The 24,970-nt window shown below is 42.7% G+C and overlaps 2 protein-coding genes across 5 annotated transcripts in view; one reads left to right on the forward strand and one right to left on the reverse strand.

Moving 5' to 3' along the window:
• The window catches only part of LOC101483695 (uncharacterized), a 30,568-nt gene extending 8,804 nt beyond the window's left edge, over window positions 1–21,764 (reverse strand). Inside the window, exons 1-30 of one of the 4 annotated variants that reach the window (XM_076883455.1) lie at window positions 21,559–21,764; window positions 18,980–19,280; window positions 18,169–18,339; window positions 16,531–16,687; window positions 14,033–14,060; window positions 12,810–12,909; window positions 12,257–12,283; window positions 12,027–12,119; window positions 11,875–11,938; window positions 11,697–11,795; window positions 10,544–10,687; window positions 10,125–10,220; window positions 9,920–10,038; window positions 9,681–9,833; window positions 8,423–8,596; window positions 7,414–7,587; window positions 6,662–6,776; window positions 6,382–6,575; window positions 5,145–5,266; window positions 4,188–4,257; window positions 3,920–4,080; window positions 3,344–3,452; window positions 3,092–3,223; window positions 2,802–3,008; window positions 2,410–2,547; window positions 2,194–2,317; window positions 1,631–1,802; window positions 989–1,201; window positions 390–534; window positions 25–231 (exon numbers count right to left, since the gene is read on the reverse strand). In XM_076883455.1, the coding sequence (XP_076739570.1) occupies window positions 25–231; window positions 390–534; window positions 989–1,201; window positions 1,631–1,802; window positions 2,194–2,317; window positions 2,410–2,547; window positions 2,802–3,008; window positions 3,092–3,223; window positions 3,344–3,452; window positions 3,920–4,080; window positions 4,188–4,257; window positions 5,145–5,266; window positions 6,382–6,575; window positions 6,662–6,776; window positions 7,414–7,587; window positions 8,423–8,596; window positions 9,681–9,833; window positions 9,920–10,038; window positions 10,125–10,220; window positions 10,544–10,687; window positions 11,697–11,795; window positions 11,875–11,938; window positions 12,027–12,119; window positions 12,257–12,283; window positions 12,810–12,909; window positions 14,033–14,060; window positions 16,531–16,687; window positions 18,169–18,339; window positions 18,980–19,135 (3,864 nt within the window). In that variant the 5' untranslated portion in view covers window positions 19,136–19,280; window positions 21,559–21,764. Of the gene's footprint in view, window positions 1–24; window positions 232–389; window positions 535–988; window positions 1,202–1,630; window positions 1,803–2,193; window positions 2,318–2,409; window positions 2,548–2,801; window positions 3,009–3,091; window positions 3,224–3,343; window positions 3,453–3,919; window positions 4,081–4,187; window positions 4,258–5,144; window positions 5,267–6,381; window positions 6,576–6,661; window positions 6,777–7,413; window positions 7,588–8,422; window positions 8,597–9,680; window positions 9,834–9,919; window positions 10,039–10,124; window positions 10,221–10,543; window positions 10,688–11,696; window positions 11,796–11,874; window positions 11,939–12,026; window positions 12,120–12,256; window positions 12,284–12,588; window positions 12,749–12,809; window positions 12,910–14,032; window positions 14,061–16,530; window positions 16,688–16,821; window positions 16,983–18,168; window positions 18,340–18,979; window positions 19,281–21,558 lie in introns of those variants that run through there. The other 3 variants (XM_076883457.1, XM_076883456.1, XM_076883458.1) reach the window with 3 other exon arrangements.
• Window positions 21,765–23,521: 1,757 nt separating this feature from the next.
• hoatz (HOATZ cilia and flagella associated protein) lies at window positions 23,522–24,959 on the forward strand. Its single transcript, XM_004556405.5, has 2 exons — window positions 23,522–24,089; window positions 24,521–24,959. Exon 1 carries the CDS (start codon window positions 23,596–23,598, stop codon window positions 24,058–24,060), a length of 465 nt encoding a protein of 154 aa, XP_004556462.2. The 5' UTR covers window positions 23,522–23,595; the 3' UTR covers window positions 24,061–24,089; window positions 24,521–24,959.
• The last annotated feature ends 11 nt before the right edge of the window (window positions 24,960–24,970 follow it).

Consider the following 24,970-nt stretch of genomic DNA (forward strand, 5'->3'; position numbering starts at 1 on the left):
TCTGTCATTGTTTGTATGGCTCACCGTCATCTTTGAGACTCGCTCCGACAGCTCGTTCTTCTGCCGCTCGCTCTCATTGAAGCGAGAATTTAGATCATTCAGCTGACCCTCCAACTTCTTCTTTTTGTGCTCAACGTCCTGTTTGGCGCTGGTGAGGGAACGCAGGTCAGCACTCAGGTCTGCTGACTCCTTCTCCAGACCTTGCTTGGCTTTCTCAAGACCAGCTCTTACCTGGACAGAAGGAACAGATGCTGAATGAGTGAAAATATCCACCTCTGTCTCACTGTTCTTATAAGGACGTGCCAGTAGCAATATCCATGTACCTAATATTAAACAAAAGTATATCTGCACCTCGTATGAATGAAAGTGTCTGACTTTGGTGAACTGACCCGCTTGGCCTGCTCCAGGTGCTCATTCAGCTCCTCCACAGCCTGACTGTGTTTCTGTCTCAGTTCCTGGATTTGGGCCTCATGGCTCCGCCCCTCTTCCTCCATGGCTCTCTTCAACATGGCCACTTCCTGCTCACGTTTCGCCCTGCCAACCATAAACACAAAACATCCGGTAAGATGGTGCAGAGGCCTGATTAAAACAACTTAAAAGCTGCTCTTCTATGCAGATGATACTCTTATTTACTGCAACGTTTCAGATTTGTGTCGCATTAACTGTTATGGATGTTTAACCGATACCTGAAGCTCATTCTTATGTAACTGGAAAAGATTTAAGCATTTTTTTAAACGCCGGACCAATTTCTTTTCTCATCTTTTGGGTATCTTTCTTTGGATTATCTAATTCCAGGGATGAAGAATTGCTGTATATATATTTTCCCAGAAACAGATTAGGGCTAGTCTCATGCTAAAAGTAAAATTAAATGAAAAACATTCAATTTGTGATTCATTAATTTTGTCCTACAGAATATGAATAACGGAAAAATGAGCTTGCTTATCAAATTATGTGGTTCATTTCGAGGATGTATATGGACGACACGGACCGTAATTCCTGCTGGGCAGCAGTCGTGTCCAGACTGTCCTCCAGCTCGGTACGTAGAGCATTAAGCTCCTCCCCGAGGTCCCGTCGTGCTGCCTCAGCCTTCCCTCTCGCCGCCCTTTCAGCCTCTAAGTCCTCCTGCAGCTCTGAGAGCAAAGCCTCCAACTCCCGAATGCGTTTCACCGCCGCCCCACGCTGACTGCTCTCCTCCTCCAGGCTGTGGACACAAATTTGTTGGAAAGGAAATCATGAAGGTTGGAGAAATGTTACAGTTTTTCTATGGTTTCATTCACACTGTTCAATTAGGAGAGAATTTAAACAACTCTGTATCTGCATCTCTTGGGTATGGTGTCCCACAGGGATCATTTTTGAGACCCATTTGATTTCCTTTATATGTGCTTAGCCACATAATTCATGATGTCTCTTTTCAAGTTTATGCTAATAAAACACAAACCCTTCCCCTTTAGATCATCTGACCTGGTACGATTAAGTTCTCTAAACAGCTACATTCATAAAGTTCAAAACTGGATGCACTGGTTCCCTCCTGGATCATATCAAGCCATGTTTGATGGCCTCGCTTCAAGCTTCGACCTGTCAGGACATCTTCAGCATTCATAATGCATCGTCTGTTCATGTTAGTCCTCACCGCTCCTGTGTGGCCTGCAGCTCCTCCTCCTTGGCAGCAAGCTGGGCCCGCAGCTCAGCTAACTGCGCCTGCAGGTCGGCGTGCTGCTCGTGCAGTTCAGCAAGCTCCGCCTCCACCTTCCTCTTCGCCTTTTCCACATCTTGGCGACTCTTCTCTTCCTTCTTCAGACGCACTGGACACAAAAAAACCAAATTTCTTTAGATGTTACAGACACGAGTTACTCCATACTAAAGCAGCAGAATGAAATAGTTGATATTTGGGTTGTCATATTATTTTAATCTTGAGATGAAATATGATATAATGCAATAAAGAGACATTTGCTCTCTGTACTGACTGCAAGGTCAGTTATCACTCCTGAAATAACTCCTTTAACTCCAACTTCACACTGTGAGTTGAAATTTACTGTAACAGCTGAAATCTTCCCCCAGGTTTAAAGCTTTAAACATTTCCTCGGTCCAACATGTGATTGCTGCAACGTCTGCACCGTGCTGTAAACTGAACATGCACCACAGATTTGTATTCAGCTCATGAGCCAAACAAACAAAGACAAAGTGCTGACTGACCTTCGAGGTCAGAGATCATGGACTCGTGCTTGGCCTTGAGTTTGGTTAGATTCTTAGACTTCTCCTCCTCCTCGGCCAGGTTGGAGCTCATGTCAGCCATCCTCTCCTCCAGCAGCTTTCGCTCCTAAAAACAGACGCATGTGAGCGCGTGCAGTGCAGCGTTCACGCTGAATGAAGCGCTCTCTTAGAGCAGAGCGTGAAGCTGCCTCTTCATACCTTCTGCAGCTTGTTGTTCTGGTCCTCCATCAGCAGAATGTCCTCCTCCAGCTTCTTCACCTTTCCCTCCACAGCCGCTTTCTCCAGCTGCAGCGTCTGCTTGGCGTCTTCTTCCTGTGCTATGTGGGCCTCCATCAGCTGCAGGAAAAGACGACGCAAAGTTAACGGACAGAAAATATAAGGATGCAGTAGGAGGACAAGCTTTCAGTGTAAGACCAGAGTTATTATCCATCATTGAGTAAGTTTATACCTGTAATCTCTTCTTATTTGCTGGACTTGAAAGATAGTATTTTAATTAACAACAAGATAAACTAACCATACGTGTCTGTGCCTTACATTGGTGATACAAAAAGCGTTGCATGTCTTGTTTTTGTAATGATAACGAGACAAACCTGTAGCTGCTGCTCCATCTCCTTCTTCTCCTGCTGCAGGGCGTTACTGTGGTCCTCCTCTTCCTCCAGCCGGGCCTCCATCTCGTGCAGCACCTCCTCCAGCTCCTGCTTCTTGGCCTCCAGTCGCACCCTTATCTCCTCTGCCTCAGCGCACAGCTCCGTCTCCGCCTGAAGCTTCAACTCCAGCTGCGCCCGCTCCTCCATCAGCTATAAACACCACAGCGAGAACATTTACTCAAAATGACTTAACGCTCAGATAAAACCCAGATAAAAACCCGAGTTTGTGTCACCTGGGTGTGCTTCTGGGTAATGTCCTTCAGTTCAGCCTCAGTTTTGGCCGCCACCTCTTTGGCGGCCTTAAGCTCCTCCTCTTTCTGACCCATCTCCTCCTCTTGTCTGGTCACCTGCAGCAGCGGCTTGACCTGAACCACAGACAGATGAAGCAAAGTTTGTTCATCTGACCTAAATAAAAATGTATTTGAGAGACATTTAAGAACAAATATGTCCTCTGGTTGGATGCTGGTGTGAACTGTTTGAATCACCTTAGTGAAAAGCCTCCACCACTGCCAGTTCTTGAGCTTGAGGTAGCAGGCGCAGTTCCTCTGGATGACCTTCATGGCGGTGAGCTGCTGCTGACGTTTGCTGAAAGCCCTGAAAACACATGAAGAAGAATCAGACCTGCAGAGATCACAGACTGTAAAGAAATGATGCATAACAGAAGACAACGTGGAAGCAGCCTACACACGTATTCTTTCTAATGGCCAGCAGGGGGCACTGCCTTTCAAAGTCTATGGGATAATGACCCTACTGCTCACTGGATTTATGACTTTGAAAAACATTTTCCTGATGAGTTTATGATCTTAATCACTAGTTTAGAGTCTTCTTTAATATGACATAAGGTTTCTTAAAAAAATTCTGGTCCCATTTAGAGTCAAATAATAAAACTGGTCATGCTTTAGGGCACGGAGCCTTCTGTTGTTTAAACCAAACAAAGATTGTGGCAAAACATCAAACTTGAAGCTTCCAACAGGACTTCTCTGTTATTTCCTGATGACTGCGTCTATCATGGGCCCCGAAAAGTAGAGGAAATGACTTCTCGGTCTTAATGCTCCACCTACTTGCGGCCCAGGAAGCCTCTTGCTTGCGCCTGGAAGGCGATGATGACGACAGTCAGTTTGAGGTCTCGCTCCTCTTCCAGCTGAGCCAAAACTCCTGTCCTGAAGAACATTTTGCTTTGACCGATGCGATACAAGTTAGGGTCCAGATCCAGGTGCTTTACCTGGAGACGAGCAGAGGAATGAACCCTGCTTCTTCCTTTTCACAGTAAATTAATATTCAAATAGCATAAATTTGTAAGCATTAAACGTTTTACTCCATCGAGCTCACCATTAAACTGCAGGCCTGTTTTCCATCCATGAAGCCTTTAGGGATGGCATTGGCAGCCAGGATCTCGTACCTGCAAACAGCACATTACCGGTGAGACCAAACCTACTACTACATGAAGTACTCGTTCCTTAAATGGGTTATCGATCGAAGTATAATTGCAAAGCGGTCAAAGAATATTCTAAATTGGAAGATATGAGGTCCCAATTTACTCTAATCTCAAACACAATCTGCTTGACACTTTATTCCCGTACCAAGCTTATTCATTTCCTTTCTCGTGGGTAAGGGGCAAGCCCATTAAAATTTAGTTTAGATGCAGATCACCTTCACGTAACTGCAAAATATAGCAATAAGCTAGCAATGAAGAAAAACAAAATAAGATAAAGAAATAGAAAAAACTCTTGTGTTTTAAACTCATCCAATTTTTGATCTGAAGGAACTTTTCTAAAAGAGGAAGAAGCATCTGCCTTCAGTCCAGAGTGAGGAACAACCAACGAAACCTGATCACAGGGCCTCAGACTGTGGGCAGGTGTCCATGGACTTATTTGAATATTTAGTAATAGCCATAGGTACATGCAGGTAGCTGTGGGTTTGTGAGATGTGTGTCTGCTGTGGGCTCTCACTGCAGCTGCATGAGTAACTTTTTTATGCAGGAATTCTTTTGACATGCCAACTTTACACAGCAGCTAATAATATTCCACAGCTGACAAGTATTTTTAAACAAAAGCATTTACATGACACTTAAGGCTCACAGTTGGTAGCATCTCCCATCAAACTTTTACAGAAATAAAAACATTCTGAAGAAACAATGTTTTAGTCTCAAGTGAGATACAGAATTGAACATCATCTGCATACAGTGGAAGCAAAAATCTTTAAAGTCGTTAGCATTCAAACTTAGTATTATTATAAAGGAACTATGATACTGTTATCAGTATAAATGATCTCAGACATCTCCCTCACCTCTGCCTGAACTCCTGGAACACAATCCGGTTTGGAAATCCCTGCCTGCAGATTCGAATCCCCTCCAACACTCCGTTACACCTCAGCTGCTCCAGCACCAGGTTGGAATCCATCTTTCCAGCCTGCACCACAGCAAAAAGCCAACAACTCCTCAATGAATTAACAGACTGTCTTTTATCTCGGGGTTAGAGTCAGCTAGGGCTGCCACAAACGATTATTTTGATAGTTGACTAGTCACCGATTATTTTTGCGATTAGTCGACTAATCTGATCATCATCCATTGGACGTAAAACTACAGCTTATTGCACCAGCAGCATCTGCTCTTATATAACTATCATTAGCTTACAGCTTTAAGTGTTTAAGGTCTGTGCTAACTAAAAATAAAGACAAGATGATAGTTTATTAAATTTTAATGAAGTTTGCAGATTGTTTTGGTGAAGTTTAATAAACTCCTTGCTATCTAAAATATAACAGGACACCGGAGTAAATTCTCGAGCATCTCACACTTCTGATAATCAGCTGTCTGCTTCACGTTTATTCAGCTGTGTAAAAACTATAACTTTAATCTCAGCCAAACAGATTTACTCAGGAACAAATAAAACACTGAAAAAAGAAAAAAAAGCCAAACAATAACATTTTAAGTTATCTAAGTGACTCATATATCATGTTTAACCTGAGTAGCGAAAGACGGTGGTGGGTTTGAAAACGATCTGCCGGGAGTCCGGTGTTCTCACGGCTCTAGTGACCTTGCCCCCGGCTAGCTATCGAGCTAGTGGGTAACAGACGTCTCCGAAAACGTCGGAGCGCTTTTGAAAATATGCGGTGTCTTGATAAACTGAGCAGATATTTGAGGTTTACACAGCTACATTCTCGCCTGAAAATATGTTAAACGTTTATTTTGTGACGCAGAAAGAATAATAAGAGTAACATTAAAACTAACTAGCTGCCGCCATTGTTGGAAACTGAGCTGGGCTGCGCTATGAATTCTGGGACACAGCTTCTTCTTCTTCGGGGTTTAACGGCAGCTGGCATCCTTGTACATGCAGTGCTGCCATCTTCTGTTTCAGTCCGTTTTTACACTCTTAAATCCTGCTACTTATTCCTGCGTCTTTGGGATCTTACAAAGCTTCAAACGACGCGTCGATTATTAAATTCGTCCTCGACGATTTTGATAGTCGACGTAATCGTGACTAGTCGACTAATCGTGGCAGCCCTAGAGTCAGCTATAATAACCTACCCGCTTCTCGTGGTTTGGAATGATGCAGCGGACGAAGTTGGGCTGGGTGTTGTGTAACGTGGTCATCAGTTTGCCCAAAGACTCTTTGTACAGCTGACCCACAGTGCGAAACATGCCCTTCTTGGATTTGGTGGAACTGGGCGCTGAGCTCTCAGACATCTTGGTCATGGTCTCCAGACCTACAACTCGATCCACTGACATGGAGAATAAAACAGGAAAGATTTATGACGACTTTTAATGCCCTGCTTTATGTTATTGCTCTACTGTGATGACGACTCACCGTCTTTCCACAGATCCTGAATGAAGGCACTGGAGGAGTTGTTGAGCAGAGCTGTTACGTTGTCATTCAGAGGGTCCATGTTCTTTGTCAACCAGTTGGCGGCATTATAGTCAACCTGGAGTCACAATTTTTAAAAGAAATCTCAAAATATTTAAATCACCGTGCCCAAAATCATAGAGTCCATTGGTTTCCACTCAGCATTTATCATACACCTCACAAATATACACAGTACTTCCCTGGATCTAGACCAGCGGTCCCCAACCTTTTTTGCGCCACGGACCGGTTTATGCCCGACAATATTTTCACGGACCGGCCTTTAAGGTGTCGCGGATAAATACAACAAAATAAAACTAGTACCGGTACTGAAAAAAAGAAAATTTATTCATAACACATGTGAAAAGACCAAGGAAAACAGAGTAAACGATAAAAACGATAACAAAATAACGCTGAAAACCGATAAAAACCCTGAAAACCAGACATTTCACACCTGAGCCTCAACTCTCGCGGCCCGGTACCAAACGACTCACGGACCAGTACTGGCCCGGGGGTTGGGGACCGCTGATCTAGACCATTGAATTGGTTGTTGTTTTCAGAAAAATTGCATGAGAGAAATTAAAATCACATCAATCAAGAGCAACAGAACCAAACAGACCCTCTGTTTCACTGTGAGTCATTTTTTCTTAAGTGTTTAAATATTTTTCACAAATGCAAAGTTTTACAGATGACTGTCCGTCTCGGGAAGCTGTCCTCACCTTTCCAGCGTAGTGCAGGACAGTGAACATCAGTTTGTCTTTGTGCTGTTTGGGTTTGGAGAATTTAACGTGACCAGTGTGGGTGTTCAGCAGCTTGTCCACGAAAGAAATATCAGTGGCTTTGGGGAACCAGCACTCCTCGTCCAGCAGGGCCAGGATACCCGGAGGGTTGTTCTGGAAGAGAGTGTCGGATCCACGGCTCAGTTTAGGAGAACATTTTTACAAACAGTTACTTTTTGATCAGTGTCGAGTACAGGGATGTTTAAAAGTCATTCCTATACAGGCAAACATCCTTTATAGCAGTCCTGATAGGAGCAAAGAGAACGCAGTCCCTTCCTCAAAGACCTCGAAAAATTAACCTAAAATTATCCCCATATGGAAAAGAAATAGTAAAAACTTATATGTGATTACTCGTGAAAGTGGCCACTTTCTCATTACTTTCATATATTGTTTTAGTAAGTATCCAAAACATACAAGTTTCATTATATAATTTTTCAAGGGATCTTATATCTTTTTTCACACTTATATGCTTTTCATACAAGTTTCACACAAGACAGATACAAACTTTATAAGATTTATATATATCTTTTCCATATGGGTTATTGTTGGATGTTTGGGAATAACATGATGGAAAAATATTTTAAGGGCATTTAAAACACATACTTTCTTGGTCCAAATCTTCTCTTATCATTTTGTTTTATCTGTCCAGAATAATCTTAATTAGATAATCTTGTTAAATTTAAACCTTCTTGAAATTGATCTGTTAACAATCTTACAGAAAGATCTCTTTGCTCACTCTTCATTTGTTAAAGACCGTGAATGTTATCTTAATTCATCAAATTGCTTTTGTCCTGTTCATAAAATAAAGGCAAACTTTGAGTTATCTTTCAATTAATCCTTCGTTAACTTAGATGCCATATTTTCTTCTTTTGCATTTATCAGTTGTGCAACACCGGCGTAGACTTTATTGTTATACATGTTAAGTTGCTTGTGTGTGTAGCTGTCTGACCGGCCTCTCGATGAGCTCGATGCAGGGCTGCAGGTCGAGGCCGAAGTCGATGAAGTTCCACTCGATGCCCTCCCTCTTATACTCCTCCTGCTCCAGGATGAACATGGTGTGGTTGAAGAGCTGCTGCAAACGTTCGTTGGTGTAGTTGATGCAGAGCTGCTCGAATGAGTTGTCCTGTGGGATCGAAATTCATGATTAAAAACTGACAAAAAACACAATTAAACTTTCATACATCCATTTTCCCAACTTATCCAGGTCACAAGGGCTTCAGTCTAAGGAGAGACTCCCTCAGGTGCTTCTGGGGGCAGTCCCAAGTAAACCGGCATAATGTCAGATGCCTGAACCATCTCAACTGTCTTCTTTCAATACGGAGGATGATTTTCGAGAACGATAATGATGACACAATGATTCTTTTTTTTTTTTTTGCAAACGCCCTGTTGACTCCAGAAAGTTCTATCAGAAAAACTTGTCACCCTCAGCCCTCGATTTTGTAGAACAGACCAGTGAGTCTGCACAACGATCCAGGTAACTGGGGAAAAAAAGACCCCAAGACTCTGAAGCTCATTCCCAACCAGTGTGGTCAATCCACCATTTTCCAGTTAAGAACCAGCGATAGAAATGCTATATCTCATTTTGGCCACTACAAAGGAGGCTGCTTGGAGCTTGAAGCCAGAAGAACCAGAGGCCAACCAACCCTCTTCTCTTCGTCTTTCATTATGAAGAGGACACGTGACAGGGTGGGGCCTCATTATGGTTGTGCACACACTAAAACACCCATAGAAGGGGACACGGGACTTCTCCAAGTCTATAAAACACGACTGAATTTCCTCGAGAAGATAGAGAGCTGGACCGGCGTTCCACAGAACGAAAATCTCATTGTTTCTCCTTAGTCCTCCACCAGGAGTGGGCTCTCCACCCTTATCTGGCTAAGACCCACAGACAGAGGTCTTAATTCTCATTTCCACCACTTCTCAGTTGACTGAAAACCAGCTAAATGAAACAGTGACTTCCAGCTTACATTACTCCGAAAAACGTATCAACAGGGCCTGAGGTGCTCTCGGCAATGGACCTCGAGGGATGCATACCCTCAAATATCCTCAACAGGATAAAGAGCCGGTCCACTTTTACGCAACTGCAAACCTGGCTGTTCTTCTTGAATGATTAGTTCGACTGACTCATAGGAATGACATGAAACAGTGAAATGTTTCATGTCATTCCTATGACACACACTAAAAGTTAGTTTTTAGGAATCAGTTACCTCAAAAATCTCAAACCCGGCGATGTCCAGGATGCCGAGGAAGGATGACGACTGCCTCTTACTCTTGTCCAGAGTCTTGTTGACTCTGGCGAGGATCCAGCGAAACAGACGCTCGTACATGGCTTTAGCCAGAGCCTCGATGGCAAAATCAGCCTAGGAAGGGAGATCGAAAGGACATGAGATTGAAGGCTGCCGTCTTCTGTGTTTAATTAACGAGGTTTGGTTTGCTTCTCGGGTACCTGCTGCTTGGTCTGAGCCTTCTGCACCACCTCCCTGCCCACTTTGATCCTGGGCGTGAGGATGGCGCGGGTGAAGTCGGTCACATTGATGCCCTGCAGGTGACACACCTTCTGCGCAGCTGTGAGTCGAGGCAGAGAGGAGGTCAGACAGGTGAAGATGCTCATTTACAGAACTGGTGATGGTGCTTTTTTGTTTTAAAGTTACCGGTGTTGTCGGGCATCGTCGCCTGCTCGTTGTTCCTCTCCTTCTCAAACTTGATGTTACCCAGCTGGAGCACACTGGACACCACCTTCAACATGCCTGCAGACAGGAAAAGGAAGAGCAGGAGCATCAAACTGATTCAGATCAAATATAACTTCTTATGTTCCACTTATTCTTTGATAAGTAGGGTACTTCTTTAACTAAAAAGGGGCATCAGAAGCATGAACCTGGGTTGCCCCAACACCTCAGAATTAAATTTGGAGGTGATTTCTGTCTACTTTCTTATAAAAATACCCCCAAACCCCAACTTTTCCTCATTTAAAAATATCCTAAAGTATAATTTCAGTCCTTTTATTTTGTAGGCTTGAATAGGAAGTCTTGCATAAATCGTTGGGAATCTTGTCATTACGTGGTCTCTGTACCTAATCGCTCCTCCTCAGTGAAACCCATGATGTCCATGGCCTCCAGCGTTTCATCAAACATCTCGTTGTCCTCCTGCCCGGGGATCTCCACGTGACCCTCTATCAGGAAACGATAGCTGCTGAAGTCCTCCAGCAGCAGCTCCTCTACAAACAGAGAGAGAAGACGTTACGCTGACTGAGTGTAATCCGTGCAGTCGCTACAGAGGAAGCAGCTGGTTTCCAGCATCATTCACATAATTTCATATCTACGCTGACATCAATAGGGCTGAAAATGAAGCAAAAACTGCTGTTCCATGTTAAAATGTTCATCTTTACAGCAGAAATAAACACGTTTACATCCTAATATAAAAACAGTTTTGGCCTCTATGGATAGTTTCCTCTTTTATAACATCTCCAGGAGTATATATTTTTAAATAACTGATCCATCTGGATTTTACTGAGGCCTAAAGTTTGGGGTGTGGCTGCTTTGATGGCCAACTGTGCAGACACAGAGTCCAAACATGGTTACAACGGTGACATCACATCTGCCTGTCGTCGTGCTACGATGGGTAAAAACTGCAGAGTGGACAAAGATGGTCCAGCTACAACATTTGATTGCTGATGATATTATTGACTGAAGGAAATGAATGAAGGCATCTTTCTTTTTGACTAACAGCTAACTTGAACACACTGTCCACCTACACAGATTCATTTATGTTCATCTGCATGCAAACTCTGTCTCAGTCGTTGGATAGTAAACTTGAAACGTAATAGGATGTTTTCACAGTCTTTCAGAGATGATCAAGTATCTGAATCATACAGTCTGTAGATCTACTCTGCACTCTTGCTGCTTGTAGCTCCTCAAAAGCAGCACCGAACTTCACCCTTCAAAACACCAAAAGCTGATGGATAATGTCACGGTGGCCATCATTTATACACAGTCTCATTTGACTGAGACATGACTCGCAATTTAACAAAAACATCTGTTATGACTTTCTCAGTCAGGCTCTGATCTGCAGCATCTGTTTTGCAGCATGAGCTTAAAATTCATATTTACCAATAAATTATAGTTATTACTATGTTATGACAGCTCCCATCTGACCCCAGGATGGTTTAAAAATGTCAGCTTGTCCCTTTAAATGAAGGATTTTTTCCTGTGGTTTGAGCTGCTCACCTCTCATCTTGTCTTTGGCTCCAGCCACCATGTAGTAGAAGATGTGAAAGGCTCTCTCGGTGTGTGCCTGTCGAATACAGCGAGACTTCTCCAGCAGGTCTGACCAGGATTAAGAAGAATGACCCACTTATTTAATGCTTACATTAAAAAAGGAAAAATTTAACTCAAAGTAGGATACAGGTGTCGATATTCGCCCCGACGATGTAGCCGGTCACATCAAAGTTGAGTTTGATGAACTTTCCCTGCGAGCAGAGAGGACGACAGCAGCTTTAACTTTATATCACAGCTTTTTTTCCATCTCTGCGTTGACAGACTGAATGAAGTTCTTACAAATCGCGAAGAGTTGTCGTTCTTGATGGTTTTGGCGTTTCCAAAGGCCTCCAGGATCGGGTTCGCCTGCAGCAGCTGCTTTTCCAGCTCCCCCTGCAGCAAAAATGAGGTTAAACAGCTAAAAACATCTCTGCTTTTAAACAGAACAGGTCATGATGTAAGGCTCACAAAGCTTTCCTGTTACATTGATACTGAAGTAAAAACGAGTCTTTATGAGATTTTATACTCACGTAGGCCAAAGATCCCGCCTGCTGCTGCTGCAAGAGAAACACGCCGGTTAGAAATCATAAAATATTTGCATTTTCCCCAAAATTGGCCTGAAACGCAGCAGCGGAGCAGCAGGGGTCAGAGGTTAAGCACTGATAAATCCTGACTAAACAAACCAAAGATGGTTCATGACTGGATTAAATGCAGCGGAGCGAAGAGCAGATGTAACGTTCAGGTTAGTTATGGAGGATCGTGAGAATCATGGAGACTTTTCTTTGATTTTTCTTTTAAATCATCAAAGATAAAGAATTAAAAGCCCCGCCCCCAGCAGCAAACAGCAGTAATCTGTCCTCACCTTGGCCACGGCGCCAGCGACTGAATCCTGTCGTACACAGCAGAGTTTGCACTTTTTTATAGCAGTTTTTTCAAACTTAAAGCTCATTCTGATTTCATAATGTCTGAACTTTCAGTCTGGATCCTGAAACCTTATAAAACTTTTAGCTTTTGTCTGATTATTTGGCTGCTTTGGGCTTTATTTTCTTTAAGAGTCAGAAAGCTTGAGGCGCTGGTACTCACAGGGTTGACGGGGTTCTTGCCCTTGTGCGAGGAGGCGATGACGGCGAGGTACTGAATCACCTTCTTGGTGTTTTCTGTCTTCCCGGCTCCAGACTCACCTCTGGGTGACGCAGCAGAGACTGATTAACCTCCTAACACCCAGCTGCTAGTTTTAGCATTAGCCTGCTAGTCGGCTGTAACGCTTCTTTAAAGAGAGTTTTCAGCTGCAGCTCTTTTAAAATGATAAACTTGGATTAAGTAACACAATATTTGAACACTAGCGATAATCAATTAAAGATTATAAAAGATTTATGATGAATATTCCCATCGGTCGTGTTATTATTTACATGTAAAATAAAAAAGTGCTTCTCTTTTAAAAGCAGGCACCAAAGTGGACACATGTTTTGGAGTAAATGAAACTAAGTCGATTAATAGCAGGGATCGTAAAATAAAAGTTCTGTGAAGGTTCTTAGATATCCAGGTCATCGTAGTCTAAGGAGCTTGGAAAGAAAAGCATCTGGATGTCTTTAGGTTACTTGAAGATGTTTCACCTTTCGTCCAAGAAGCTTTTTCAGTTCTAAGAGCGATTGGTGGAGAGTCACAGACTTTAAGCCCGACGGGAGTGCTCTCAGAGCATGTCTAAAGACATCCAGATGCTTTTCTTTCCAAGCTCCTTAGACTCCCCATTTTTATGTTTTTACATTGTTTTACAGCAAAAGATCCCATTTTTGACCAGAACCACCCTCTCAGATGTAAATACCTGTTGTTTTCTTTGTCTTTGTGTAAATAAATGACATTTTGAAACTCCTATTCTGATAATGTTTTATGGGCCCCCAAAATTAAAACGGTAAACAAGAAAATAGTGAGAATATTAAACAGGGCATCGTCGTTTGATTTGTTTTTCTTAGTGTAAAGTGGACCTTTATGACATCCCTAAAACGGCCATCTCTGGCACAGAGGCCCCGCCCACCTGCCGTTTAAACTTTGCTTGCGAGGGGCAGCCAATCAGGAGAAAAGATAAGAAGCTTAAACAGCTTGTTTCAGACAGAATATCTGATCTGACAGCATCACTGAGGCCCAGTGTAAGAATAATTAAGCTTATTTTGAACTCTGAGTCATGCAAAGCTGCTCTGGTCTAAATAGATGGAGCTGGAAATGAGGTGAACTGGTCCAGTTAAAGGTTTGGGTAACAAACTGGTGGTATGTGTCTGTGAAAAGGTCAAGTGCTGTCTGTTTTGACTCACGTGCAGAGAATAGACTGATCCTCGCGGTCTGTGGAGAGAGAGAGAGAGAGAGAGACATAATGTGACACTGAACTCGTCAAACTCCAAACACTTGGACACGAGAGCGAAAGAGATCTCGCTCACTGGGAGATTAGCCTCCATCACTCATATCCTCTAAAAATAGCAGGTGGATGCAGGACTCCGTCACTGTAATCTCGTCTCACTGCTCCATGTATGGCCATCCTGGAGCTCAGTGGAAAGTATGGAGCTGCTCTGAGGTCACCGGCGGACCAAACGGAGGCCAGACGGCACGCTCCGAGGCTTCAGTCGAGGTTGCTCAACGCCATCGCTCACCTCTGAGAAAGAGCTGTGATGTGACTGTTTGTGGCTGCTTCATGTTTTGTACAGCAGCGTCAGAAGCAGCAGGACTTATGGGACTGAATGTGTTTTCATATTTGTGGGGGGAGATGGGGGCATCTGGGGATAGTGATGGTCGATCTGAGGGGACAGGATGAGTGTTTGTGTATTCATCTGATACACACCAGCCTCATGTGTCTTGAAAACATAAACACTCTTACATCAAAAGTCATAAAACACATGATAAATGCAGCATTTAGTGGAGAGAGTATGTCATTAGAGAAAAGGGTGGCCGTGCAAAATCCTGTGAGAGGTCTGCCCGGGAGTCAAACGTCTGACCAGCGTGCTGCGATTTAAAAGTCAGTTTGTGTGTTGGCTGATGATGCAGAGTGGATGAGCAGGACTTATCCGCTTATCCAACTTGGGGTCATGGGGGTGGGATGGTGCCTATCCCAGGTGCCACAGGGTAAAAGGTGTTGTACATCCCAGATGTGAAACCAACCACACACTCTCACATTTACACCCAATCAAAAGTCACGTCTCTGGACACAGAGAGGCCCACAGGCTCAAACCAGCACGCTTCTGAATCTGACAAGTGTTTCAAAGAAAGCATGTTAGCATGATCCAGCTCCTCTGACTTCCCCGGTCCAGGTGAAGCCAGGTGAAGCCAGGTGGGCTTTCTCAGTGCTGCTGACTCCCAGTGCTTCAGACTGGGGGTGCCAAACATGCAGAACCACAGAGTCCAATCCAACCCACACTGGAGGGTTGAAAGTGTGGAAATTTTACGACAGTCATTATTCTGAGGGTAACGTTTCTACACAGGAATGAAAACACAAAGAAAGTGAAAAGTTCTTTGCACATGAAGGTTTTGTGCCTTCATAGATGCTGTAAACTGTACGGGAACGGTAGGTTCAATGAAGGTGGGAAAACAGAGACACGTTGTTTCTCCCCAAAGGGAGGGAGTATGTCACCGCTCCATTTGTCTGGTTGTTAGCAGTCTAGATGTAACTGTCATATTCCATGTGATGGTAGAGACCAATAACAGCTGGAGTGGATTTAATTTAGGTGAAAATCTGGTCGAAGTCACACCAAACATCTTCCAACTGTACAACATACTGGAGCTTGGGGGACATGAGTACCTAGGGTGGCTGAGCATTTGACCTTGACTTTCACTGTTAGCTCCCAAGGTCAAAGTTGACCTTGTAAAAAATTTCAAGAAATCTTATCAAGTAATATATCATATGAGAGAGCATGGACAGAGCTCTATAACACACCGTTTATCAGTGCGATGCACAGGTAAACAGGGGGAGTGCCATCCACACATTGTCTGCAGGTCCCCAACTTCCTCACACTCTTCTGGTCACACGCCCAAACCACCTCATCTGATTCCTTTGCAAGTGCTGCTTACATCTTATATCTGTGATCTCATTCTTTTAGTCACGACACAGAGGTCCTGCTCACAGGTGAAGGCAAGAAGATGGATCCTCAGCTTTACTTTCACCCTCATCTCTCTCTTTGCTTACAGTTTCCATGCCTCCTAAAGTCCCGTGGCACACCTGGACTTGGCTCAAAATATGTGCTTTGGACTCACTGGTGCACCTGTTCAGGTCAACAGCAGTGAAACACCTTCCAGGTTTGAAGTGGCTCAGGTTAACGGTTGTTGGGACAGGTGAAGAACAGTTGGATGGATAAAAATGTTTTTGTTATCGTCACAGAGCCTCTAAGGAGATCTGTATCTTTATATTTACTATAAAACGGGTCACTTATGTGCTAAAATATTGAAATATTCATAATTCAGCATCTTATTTACAAATTTTAAAGGTAATTTTGGTTAAAAAAAAGTTTTCTACGATGTGAAATATTGTCATTTATTTACCTGAGTGCATTTCCCACCTGTCGTTTACTTCTCGATGGTCTAACTTTAATCCGTCTGTACATATAAACTTGACTAAATTCTTTGATTTTCAGTCATCTGGGAACATCTTTGATATTTCCAGTGATGCTGATGGACATGTTTGTTGGTTTGAGATAAAAAAAAAAGTATTTAAATACTTTCTGTATCAAACACAAAGTTTGTAGCTGCTTTTCTTGGACTCTTGATAAGAACAACAGTCGTGTGCGTTTTACCGTGTGATCTGTTGTCTGTGCATGCAGACAGTTACCCTGCATCATGTTCCTGTAGGCGTTGTCCGTGATGGAGTAGATGTGCGGTGGAACCTCGTGGCGTTTCTTGCCCTTGTACATCTCGATGATCTTCTCAGAGTAGATGGGCAGCATCTTGTAGGGGTTCACCACCACGCAGAAGAGGCCCGAGTACGTCTGTGGAGGGACGAAACATCACTTTATCACCACGCCGGAGCTGCCAGCTCATTCTGACGTCTGTTTTCTACTCGAGTTTTTAAAATGTTAAGACATCGCCCAGTAAACTGGTGCTTTGATATCTGATTACTCACGCACAGCAGGAATAAGGAAGGTTATCTTATGCTGTACATGCAGATTTTAGTACTCCTGTAATAGTTCATGAACAGGTGTGTGCTCCTAATAATGGGAGTCATCGTGTTTGACAGGTCACACTTCCAAAGTAAAAGTGTTGTTTCAGCTGTGGCTCAGTTTCAGGTGTGTTCTGCTTCCTTCTTCCAGCTCCTGTCTGATTGTTTGACTCCTCCCACCTTCTTAAGGGACTGGCCACACCTCGACTGGGTGCATTCAAGATCAAAACAGTGTGAACTGTTGAACTGGCGCCTCACTCTTTTCATGCACGAGCAGGTTCATGTGCTTTATTAACCTGTGACTATAAGAACTTCCACCTCGTTGACATGTTTAAAAGTCAAGACTATAAATTAATTTTCGTTATAAACTGTTTCCTGACTGCTTCTTGTTGCTGCTTCGTCTTTTATAACAATAAAGTTTCATTCAGTTTGTTTTACAGCAAATAGAGACAAAATAATAAAGCAGCCTTAGAGTCAAATGATGGGATTAATTATATTGATACATGGTAAGAATGAATGTAATCTGTGTGAATCAATGCCCTGTTTTGTCTAATCTGATGGCTTTAATGATTAAAACAAGATTATTTTGCTTCTGAATATATTTAAACCTAATCACACGCTTCCTTTCTAACCACAACATTATAGAGAAAACTTCACATTGCTGCATTAATTCAAACTGCACAGGCCCTGCAGCTCGTTCTCTTAATAATCCAACTTTAGGTTGAACAATAGCGGTGGCTCGAGTTAACGTCAGAGATGGTTTTAGCTGCTCTGAAGTCCTCTGCTCATATAAGGACTGGAGGAACTGGACCTCCTAACTCTCGGGGATCTGCACAGTGGTCTGTATGAGATGCATGAGCTCGGATTCAAATTTTTACATGCAGTACCTTATTAGTCTTTGAAAGACTGACTAAAATAATACAAACATAAGCTGCTGATCTTTCCAGTACATCAGTCCTTAAACGAGGACTTTCCACCTGAACGTTAAGTCTCTTCAGCCTCTGAGTTTATGAGGGGCCCTCAGCTCTCCTGTCTCCTGCTGACTTTGTCTTTACTGCAGTTTTCTTTACGTAAAACCTTACAGCACATTCAGGTTAACACCTGATTCTTTCAATTTGTCTTCAACATAGGGGGGCAAAGTTTTCACTTTAGTTCTATAAACACAGACCTGTGTGGTTTTTATAGAACAAACTTCCTTTTTAATGTAATTTAAACACAGTTTCTAACAAAGAGACTTAAAATCATGGGTGTAAGTTTGACTTGAGCACCAGATAAATCAGGCGCCAGGTGATCATTGAGTGTTTTCCTCACATAGATCAGGCTGGAGAAGTATCTCTCGCGCAGGTTGTGCAGGACGGAGGCTTCGTTGAGGAAGGTGAGGGCGGCCATGTCCTCCACCTTGCTGAATTTGGGCGGGTTCATCTTCTGGATGTCGTCTTTGTTCACCGTCACCTTCTGACCGTTGGAGAGCTCCACCAGCACCTGCAGAGCAGCGGCAGGTATTCAGCACAAAAATTCAAATATCACATCGCCTGACAAACCAAACAACCGTGTTGGTGTCCTGCACATCTGTGTCATTCAGAGGAAACAGGTTTGAGAACAGGTGAGAGAAAACTAAAAAAGACAACGAAGAGAAGAAAATCTCACAAGAAAATTAAAAATGTTGAAATTCTACATTTAATTTATCTCAAGTTTATTTTTTAATCTTTGAAAAGTAATTTCTGAAGTTTTACACGCGAGGAAGTAATGTCTGTAACCGCTGCGTCTCATGTTCGTCCATAACAAAACAATTCCCATAGAGTATTCTGGAATATATGGAAGCTTTTCCATTTGTTCTTGTGTTTACTCAGTTTGCAGAAAGCGGTCCTGTACTGAAGTGCCAGGTTAAATTTAATTAAAGAGTTTAAGGGTAAAACTCTGTTAAAAGACCAGAATCACTGTTACTCTCTTCATAAAGTAACAAAGTAACAAAGACAAACAGTTGGTGTAAATGTTTGTCTGCAAGCTGCTTTGCAACCCCACTCTGCTTCAGCTCCTTCTTTTCACGCTGTTTCTGACTTAATCAACATCATATTTGTGTTTCCTGATGGCTCCTGTCAATCATTCTTGTTTCCATGCATACCTGGTCACCCTTCTCCTCCTTGATGCTCGCCGGCTCGAAGCCCTCCCTCTCTGATGGCACCCACACCATCTTTTTAGCTGCCCAGTCGGCCTGGGCCACGCCGCTGTTGCGGAAGTCGTTTTCCAGGAAGAGGTACTTGTCGTCGGTGTCGGCCATGTTGGCGACCTGCGGATCGACCTGCGGGTCAGCAGCGGCGGGATCGGAGTCTAACGCTGGTGGTTCGGAGGCAGTGACGCTGACGTTTGGATCGTCGATTGGGACCGGCTCAGCCTCTGATATGTGAGTTGATTTGACCTCTGACCTGCTGACAAATCAAAAATGTGAATTAAAAAAGACACTTTTTCTTTCTCTGCTTTTTTATATTCACTGCAGTTTTAATTTTGCCTTATTGTACTCATAAACCTGCCATTTATCTATTTTTATGCTGCTACAGGTTCAGGCTGCAGGATGATTTCCCATGATGCACTGAGGACCTCTTTTCACTCCCCACGTGTTCACATTTTTATATCTATTAGCTTATGTCTTTGCTCCCATAATTGTTTCTGTGTCTCTCTGTTCCTCTTCTCAGACCCCTCCCTGAGCCTGGTTCTGCTGGAAGTGTCTTCCTGTTAAAAAGAAGTTCTTCCTTCCCGCAGTTGCCAAGTGCTGCTCATAAGGGGTTGATCTAATTGCTGGAGTTTTCTCTGTAATATTACATGGTACTTACCTTACAGCACATGCTTCATATCATTGGCCTTTTGCAAATTTTATTCCATTCTGCACTTTGCTTACAGGATCGTACCTGTGCTCACCTGCATGCCAACAAGCTATCTAATGCATTACAGAAAAAAAGGAAAAGCTGATGCTGAAAACAGTTTCAGTAGAGTTCTGTGTATCCACTCACCCATAACTGAGATTGTCTTCAATCGAGCCCAAAGTCAGTGTTACGACACTCTAAAGGAAAGCTTTTATCGGCATCCAGTTTCATCCCAGAAGGTTGGACAGTTTAGTACATGTAAATTACAACATTTATTTTGTTTCCCTGAAACTTCCTACACACCCCCTGAGCTCATTATTTTTGTTTTTATATCAGGATGCTCTTGGTTTTATTACATCAGATGATGAGTAGCTGTCATATACAGGCTTGTGTGGAATCTTATAAAACTGTAATTAGAGTGAATTATTTTGCATATAGAGGCTAATCTGGTGGTTTTGTTGAGCCCAGTGCATCCCACTAACAGCCCAGAGTCATAGCATAAAGAACTGGTGCTCTATAAAAGAAAAATGAGTTTCAAACTCCCAAATTCAAAAACAGCAGCTCACAACTTAAAATTTTTTTTTATAAATCCATCTCCTGGTTTCTCCATAGTTTTCCACCTGCCAGCACCAGGACTCACAGCAGTGTGTGCGTTGCAGATAATTATGTTTCCAACACAAGATTCATATTTTATATTTTGGGAGTAAAAAAGACCAATTTTTAAAGAAAAAGACCTTGTTGGAGGCATTTTTTCCCATACGGACTACTGTTGATGTGTTTTTGTTTTTTTCATGCCTTTACTGAACAGGACAAATGCATAACTTGTTCAGTTTTCTGAAGGAAAAAACTACGCCTACGCCTTCAGCGCAACTTGATTTAAAGACCAAACTATTTTGTAGCACAGTCTCACACAGCATCAAGCAGAGGAGGAGAAATAAAAGCATCTTTCTCACAGACTTCTGAAACCTTTCAGGGGCACATAAAGGCTAAGAAGTGATGAAGACGCACCAGCATCAATAAAACTGACTCATTAGCTCATTTTTCTGCCTCACACTTCCTCCATCTGTGCCTCCAACTGCTGCCTTTGCATCTCACAGCTCATTTACATCCACTTTCAGTGAACTGTCTCACAGATTACATCTGATAAATAAATGCCATATTTCCCTAAAGTTTGCATACAGCTACTTACTCACTTATCCTCGTCTGTGCCTCTGCGTGCAGGTCACAAGGCTGCTTTGACCTCCCATTGAACAGCAGGCAATAAAATATGAAAAGCAGCACACAGATAACCCCGAGTATCAAACAAGTGAGCTGCCATGCTGGAATGCCCATGTTTGGCTAACCATTTGCTCCTGGTAGCTTGGTAGCCCAAAGAGGGATGCTAGGGACTTAGCAGGCATACTACCTTATAAGGTGCAGCTCATGTGTCCAGCCAAGCTTACCGTTTACACCAAAATGGTGACATGTCAGGGGGGAGCATCCATGTGTGGCTACTGGCACACGGGCTATGCAGAGCAGGTGAAATCAGCATCCTGCATCATTTCTGACACTTTTCACAGTTTAAACTGAGAACAGGTCAGCCTGGAATTATTGTTAATGACGAATAACGGATTCAGGGTCATGCAGAAGGCCATTAGTTCCTAATTACACCTCATAAAATAGAACATTTCTTTTGTCTTGACACAAAATAGCCACCTGTTGGAGATTCATCTACTGAACATTACACATTTCTGCAAGTTTAGATGCATCCACACAGGCTCTAACTCACTGAGCAAGGCAGCAGCTGTAGGTTGGCATCAAAACTGTGGGAGTATTAAAATTAAAATTAAAGCGCTGTACTCACCGTTCAGGGCTTCAGTCCTCAGTGCAGGATGCAGGCTGAGCTCCAGGGAAATGAGACTCTCATGTCAGGTAAATGAAGTGATGGTGATGATGAGGATGAAGATGATGTCCTTCCTCCTCCCCTGGCATTTAAATCAGCCGCGATACCTGGGGGTGGAGCCCTTGGGCTCCTGCCTACCTCCTATCCAAAGTTAGCAGCAGGTCTTCATTCAGCCAATCAAACGAGGTTCAGTCAGTCTGCCTTCAAATTAAGAGCCCACGGTTGTTCTGGCTCAGCTTGATGACATGTATCTGCTAAAGTGATAACAAAATTGAGTTGGTTATTACACAGAGGTGCTGGAAAGTGCCTACATTTCAGGATTTTTCAGCACTTCCTTGTTTTGTGCCGACAACACACTGGGAATCCATAAATTAAGCTGTTAAAACTAACAATATAGAAAGTATAGAAACTTGGCTTCACATTAGTATGTTGCACACATGACCAATAACCAGTGTTATTAAATGATCCTCAAACTCTGCTCCTCTACCTGCATTTTCTTGTACGTGACAGGCTTCTTTTACACTGACTGTACATAAAAGATGGACATGGTCTCTATGACGCCTGGGTTGTTTTTTCAGAAGCCCGGGTGTGTCAAATGTCTGCCTCCGCCTCTGCTTCACCCATTGGTTTTGAACTCCTTCATGTCACAGATAGGCCACGCCCCCAATAATGCAAACTTTAAACCTTCATGCAATTTAAGCAGGTGAGTTATACAAACATTCTTCCTTGTATATCGGTTAAGATAGAGACCAAAATTGTTTTATTTCAGGCAGTAAACATTTTTATTTCTGCTGTAAAGTTTCAACACATGAGTCTGCAGGAACTCAGGAGTCTCCAGTGGACATTAGAGGAACTGCAGGTTTCGTCTTCTTAAAAAAACAATGTTTTCATCCCACTCTTTTTGTTAGAAACTCCGAGATTAAGCTTTTATGAGAATCACAAATTTAAAAACACCTTATTAGATCAAACTGAATAAAAGTCCATAAAATATTTTAAACTGGCTCCACACCTGAAACCCTTCTCTGTGTAAACTTAGGTCATTCACACAGTTTAAAATCATGCAAATCATTAAGTTTTATTGACGTTTTAAACAGTGTCTCAAATTTAAATAGCAGACACATCTGGGCTAGTTTTAGCACTGATGGCTCAGTTACATGTCATGTAGTCCAGACAAGTGTCAAAGGTCACGAGGAGAGAATAACTACGGGTTACAGCAATCGTAGTGTGACCCGGACGTGCAGACATAAAAAACAAGTCTCCATCTTTGTTCTTAAAACAAAACAACTAAAATAAAATGATTATTGTGTCCGAATCTGTTTCTCAATAATGCCATCATTTTACTTTTCTTTGCTTTTTCTTTGCTTCATGAAAGTCCAAATTCAATCCTTGCCAGACTATTTCAGTTCTTATTCATTTATTTAGATCATTTATTTTCATTATGATTATAGTTTAAGGAAATCCACTTTATGAAAAAGACAAATTCCTGGATTTTTCCTGGATATCCATCCTTTGGCAAGCCCTATTTTTAACCAGTTTTATTAACTGGGGTTTCATTTAATTAAGCTAAATTGACATTTTTGTTTATCAGATGGTCAGAAACATTAAGAATGGCTCAAAAGAGAGCGCCAAAACATAATAATAATTAGGCTACTGTATGTGATCAGGAAGGTTTATGTGCACAGTCAACTCTAGTCTGCAGCAACTGAAACAGTTTTGTGAATTTTACTCGATAAAAGCTTAAATCCATGAGATTAAGTGATGGGCTGTCACTGTGTTTTTTCCTCTTCTAAAAATTGGCACTGACAGACAAAAGCGACTGAAATGATTACATTAATCCTGCTTTTGAATTTATTTTGAAGGCTTACGCGCGTCAAGAAAATCTTGACTCCTGCTGGCTTGCCGTAGTCTATTTCCATGGTGACAACAGTAAACAAGAGCGCCGTTATCTGTTTAAATTAAAAGTTTCTCTGTTTCTCTGTTTCTGGCCCGAAGGCTCAAATGTCCGTTCAGGCGGATCCTCCGGAGCAGGAGGAGAGTGATCTGCTCTTCATCGTGTTTGAAGGATCCTCCCCGGAGGATGTGTCCCACGCCAGGCAGCTGTGGAGCTCCCTGTCCCTGCTGCCGCCGCTGGAGTCGCGGCTGGTGTCGGCGGATATCCGCCAGAGGCTGCCGGTGTCTCGGCCGCAGCGCAGCGGCAGCACCGCCGCCGGTCCCGCTCCGGAGCCGCAAAGAGTCCCCGATCCCCGGCAGAGGCAGGAGGAGAGGCAGCGGTACGCGGCCATGGGGGACCAGAGGAAGGAGATCCTGGCTCTGCTGAGGAGGCAGAGGGAGCGGAGGATCCAGAAGGAGCTGCTCTCTGTGGCCTTCAAGCCCAAAGGGAAAGTCGGCAGAGAAAACATAGGAAAAGAAAAGCCTGAGGAGAACTCTGAGGAGGACAGGGAGCTGGTCAGGCAGCTTCAGTAGGAGGGAACTGGGAGTGTAGAGAGGAGCAGGTGTGTTTGAGATAAACTGCAGGATTAGTTTAAAGTGTTCAGACAACAAAACGTCTCTCACACACACTGCCTTAATATATCAAAACCAGTTTATCCATATGACTGCTTCAGTATGGGCACACTGTGGGAAAAACAGATATGTAAAGCAGTGTAAAAAAAAAGTATTATAAAGGGGAGCCAAACAGCTCTGGTGGCGACTAAATAATATTTTAAATACTGATCTGCTGATGATCCTGTAGAACAACCGGAAGTCACAAAAAATGGGACTAAAGTGGTTAAAAATTAAATGAGGGAGACCAGTTTCCTGTTTCTTTTTCTAAAGAATGCACTTCTGTAAATATAGTTATATAATATTAAATAACATTACATTATGCAATAAAAGCTGCTATCCTAATTAAATGGTTCAGGTCATGTCTTCTGTTCTATTACAGGTGTTCCTCAGGGATCCATTCTGGGACCTCGTTAATTCACTGGGCTGATAACATTTTAAAGTATATCTGGCCATTAAAATGTTTCTTTTTTGTTTAACTAAAAAAATGAACCACATTACATTTATATGCAAAGACGATGCTTTATAGGCCACAATATTTTTGAGTAGTCACCAGCAGCCCATCTAAGTTTAGGGGGTGAGTGTTCGATTAACATCCACTGCTGTTTGAAGAATTTTGAAGAATATAGATACACTGTAAAAAAAAAAAACAAAAAAAAACAAAAAAAAAACGTGCTGTTTTTACAGGAAAACCCTGGCAGCTGGGGTTACCAGGGACTTCCTGTAAAAACGCTTTACAGATGCAACTTGTAAATTGATTTACAGTGAATGAATCTCAGATTAAAACTGTTAAATCTACAGGAAAAAGAAGTTAATTTCACACAGATGTGAT

The sequence above is a fragment of the Maylandia zebra genome, linkage group LG4 (assembly GCF_041146795.1).
Source record: "Maylandia zebra isolate NMK-2024a linkage group LG4, Mzebra_GT3a, whole genome shotgun sequence".
Taxonomy (NCBI): Eukaryota; Metazoa; Chordata; class Actinopteri; order Cichliformes; family Cichlidae; genus Maylandia; species Maylandia zebra.

Excerpts from the sequence above, each read along its gene's own strand:
- hoatz (XM_004556405.5), top strand. The coding sequence starts at position 23,596 with ATGTCCGTTCAGGCGGATCCTCCGGAGCAGGAGGAGAGTGATCTGCTC.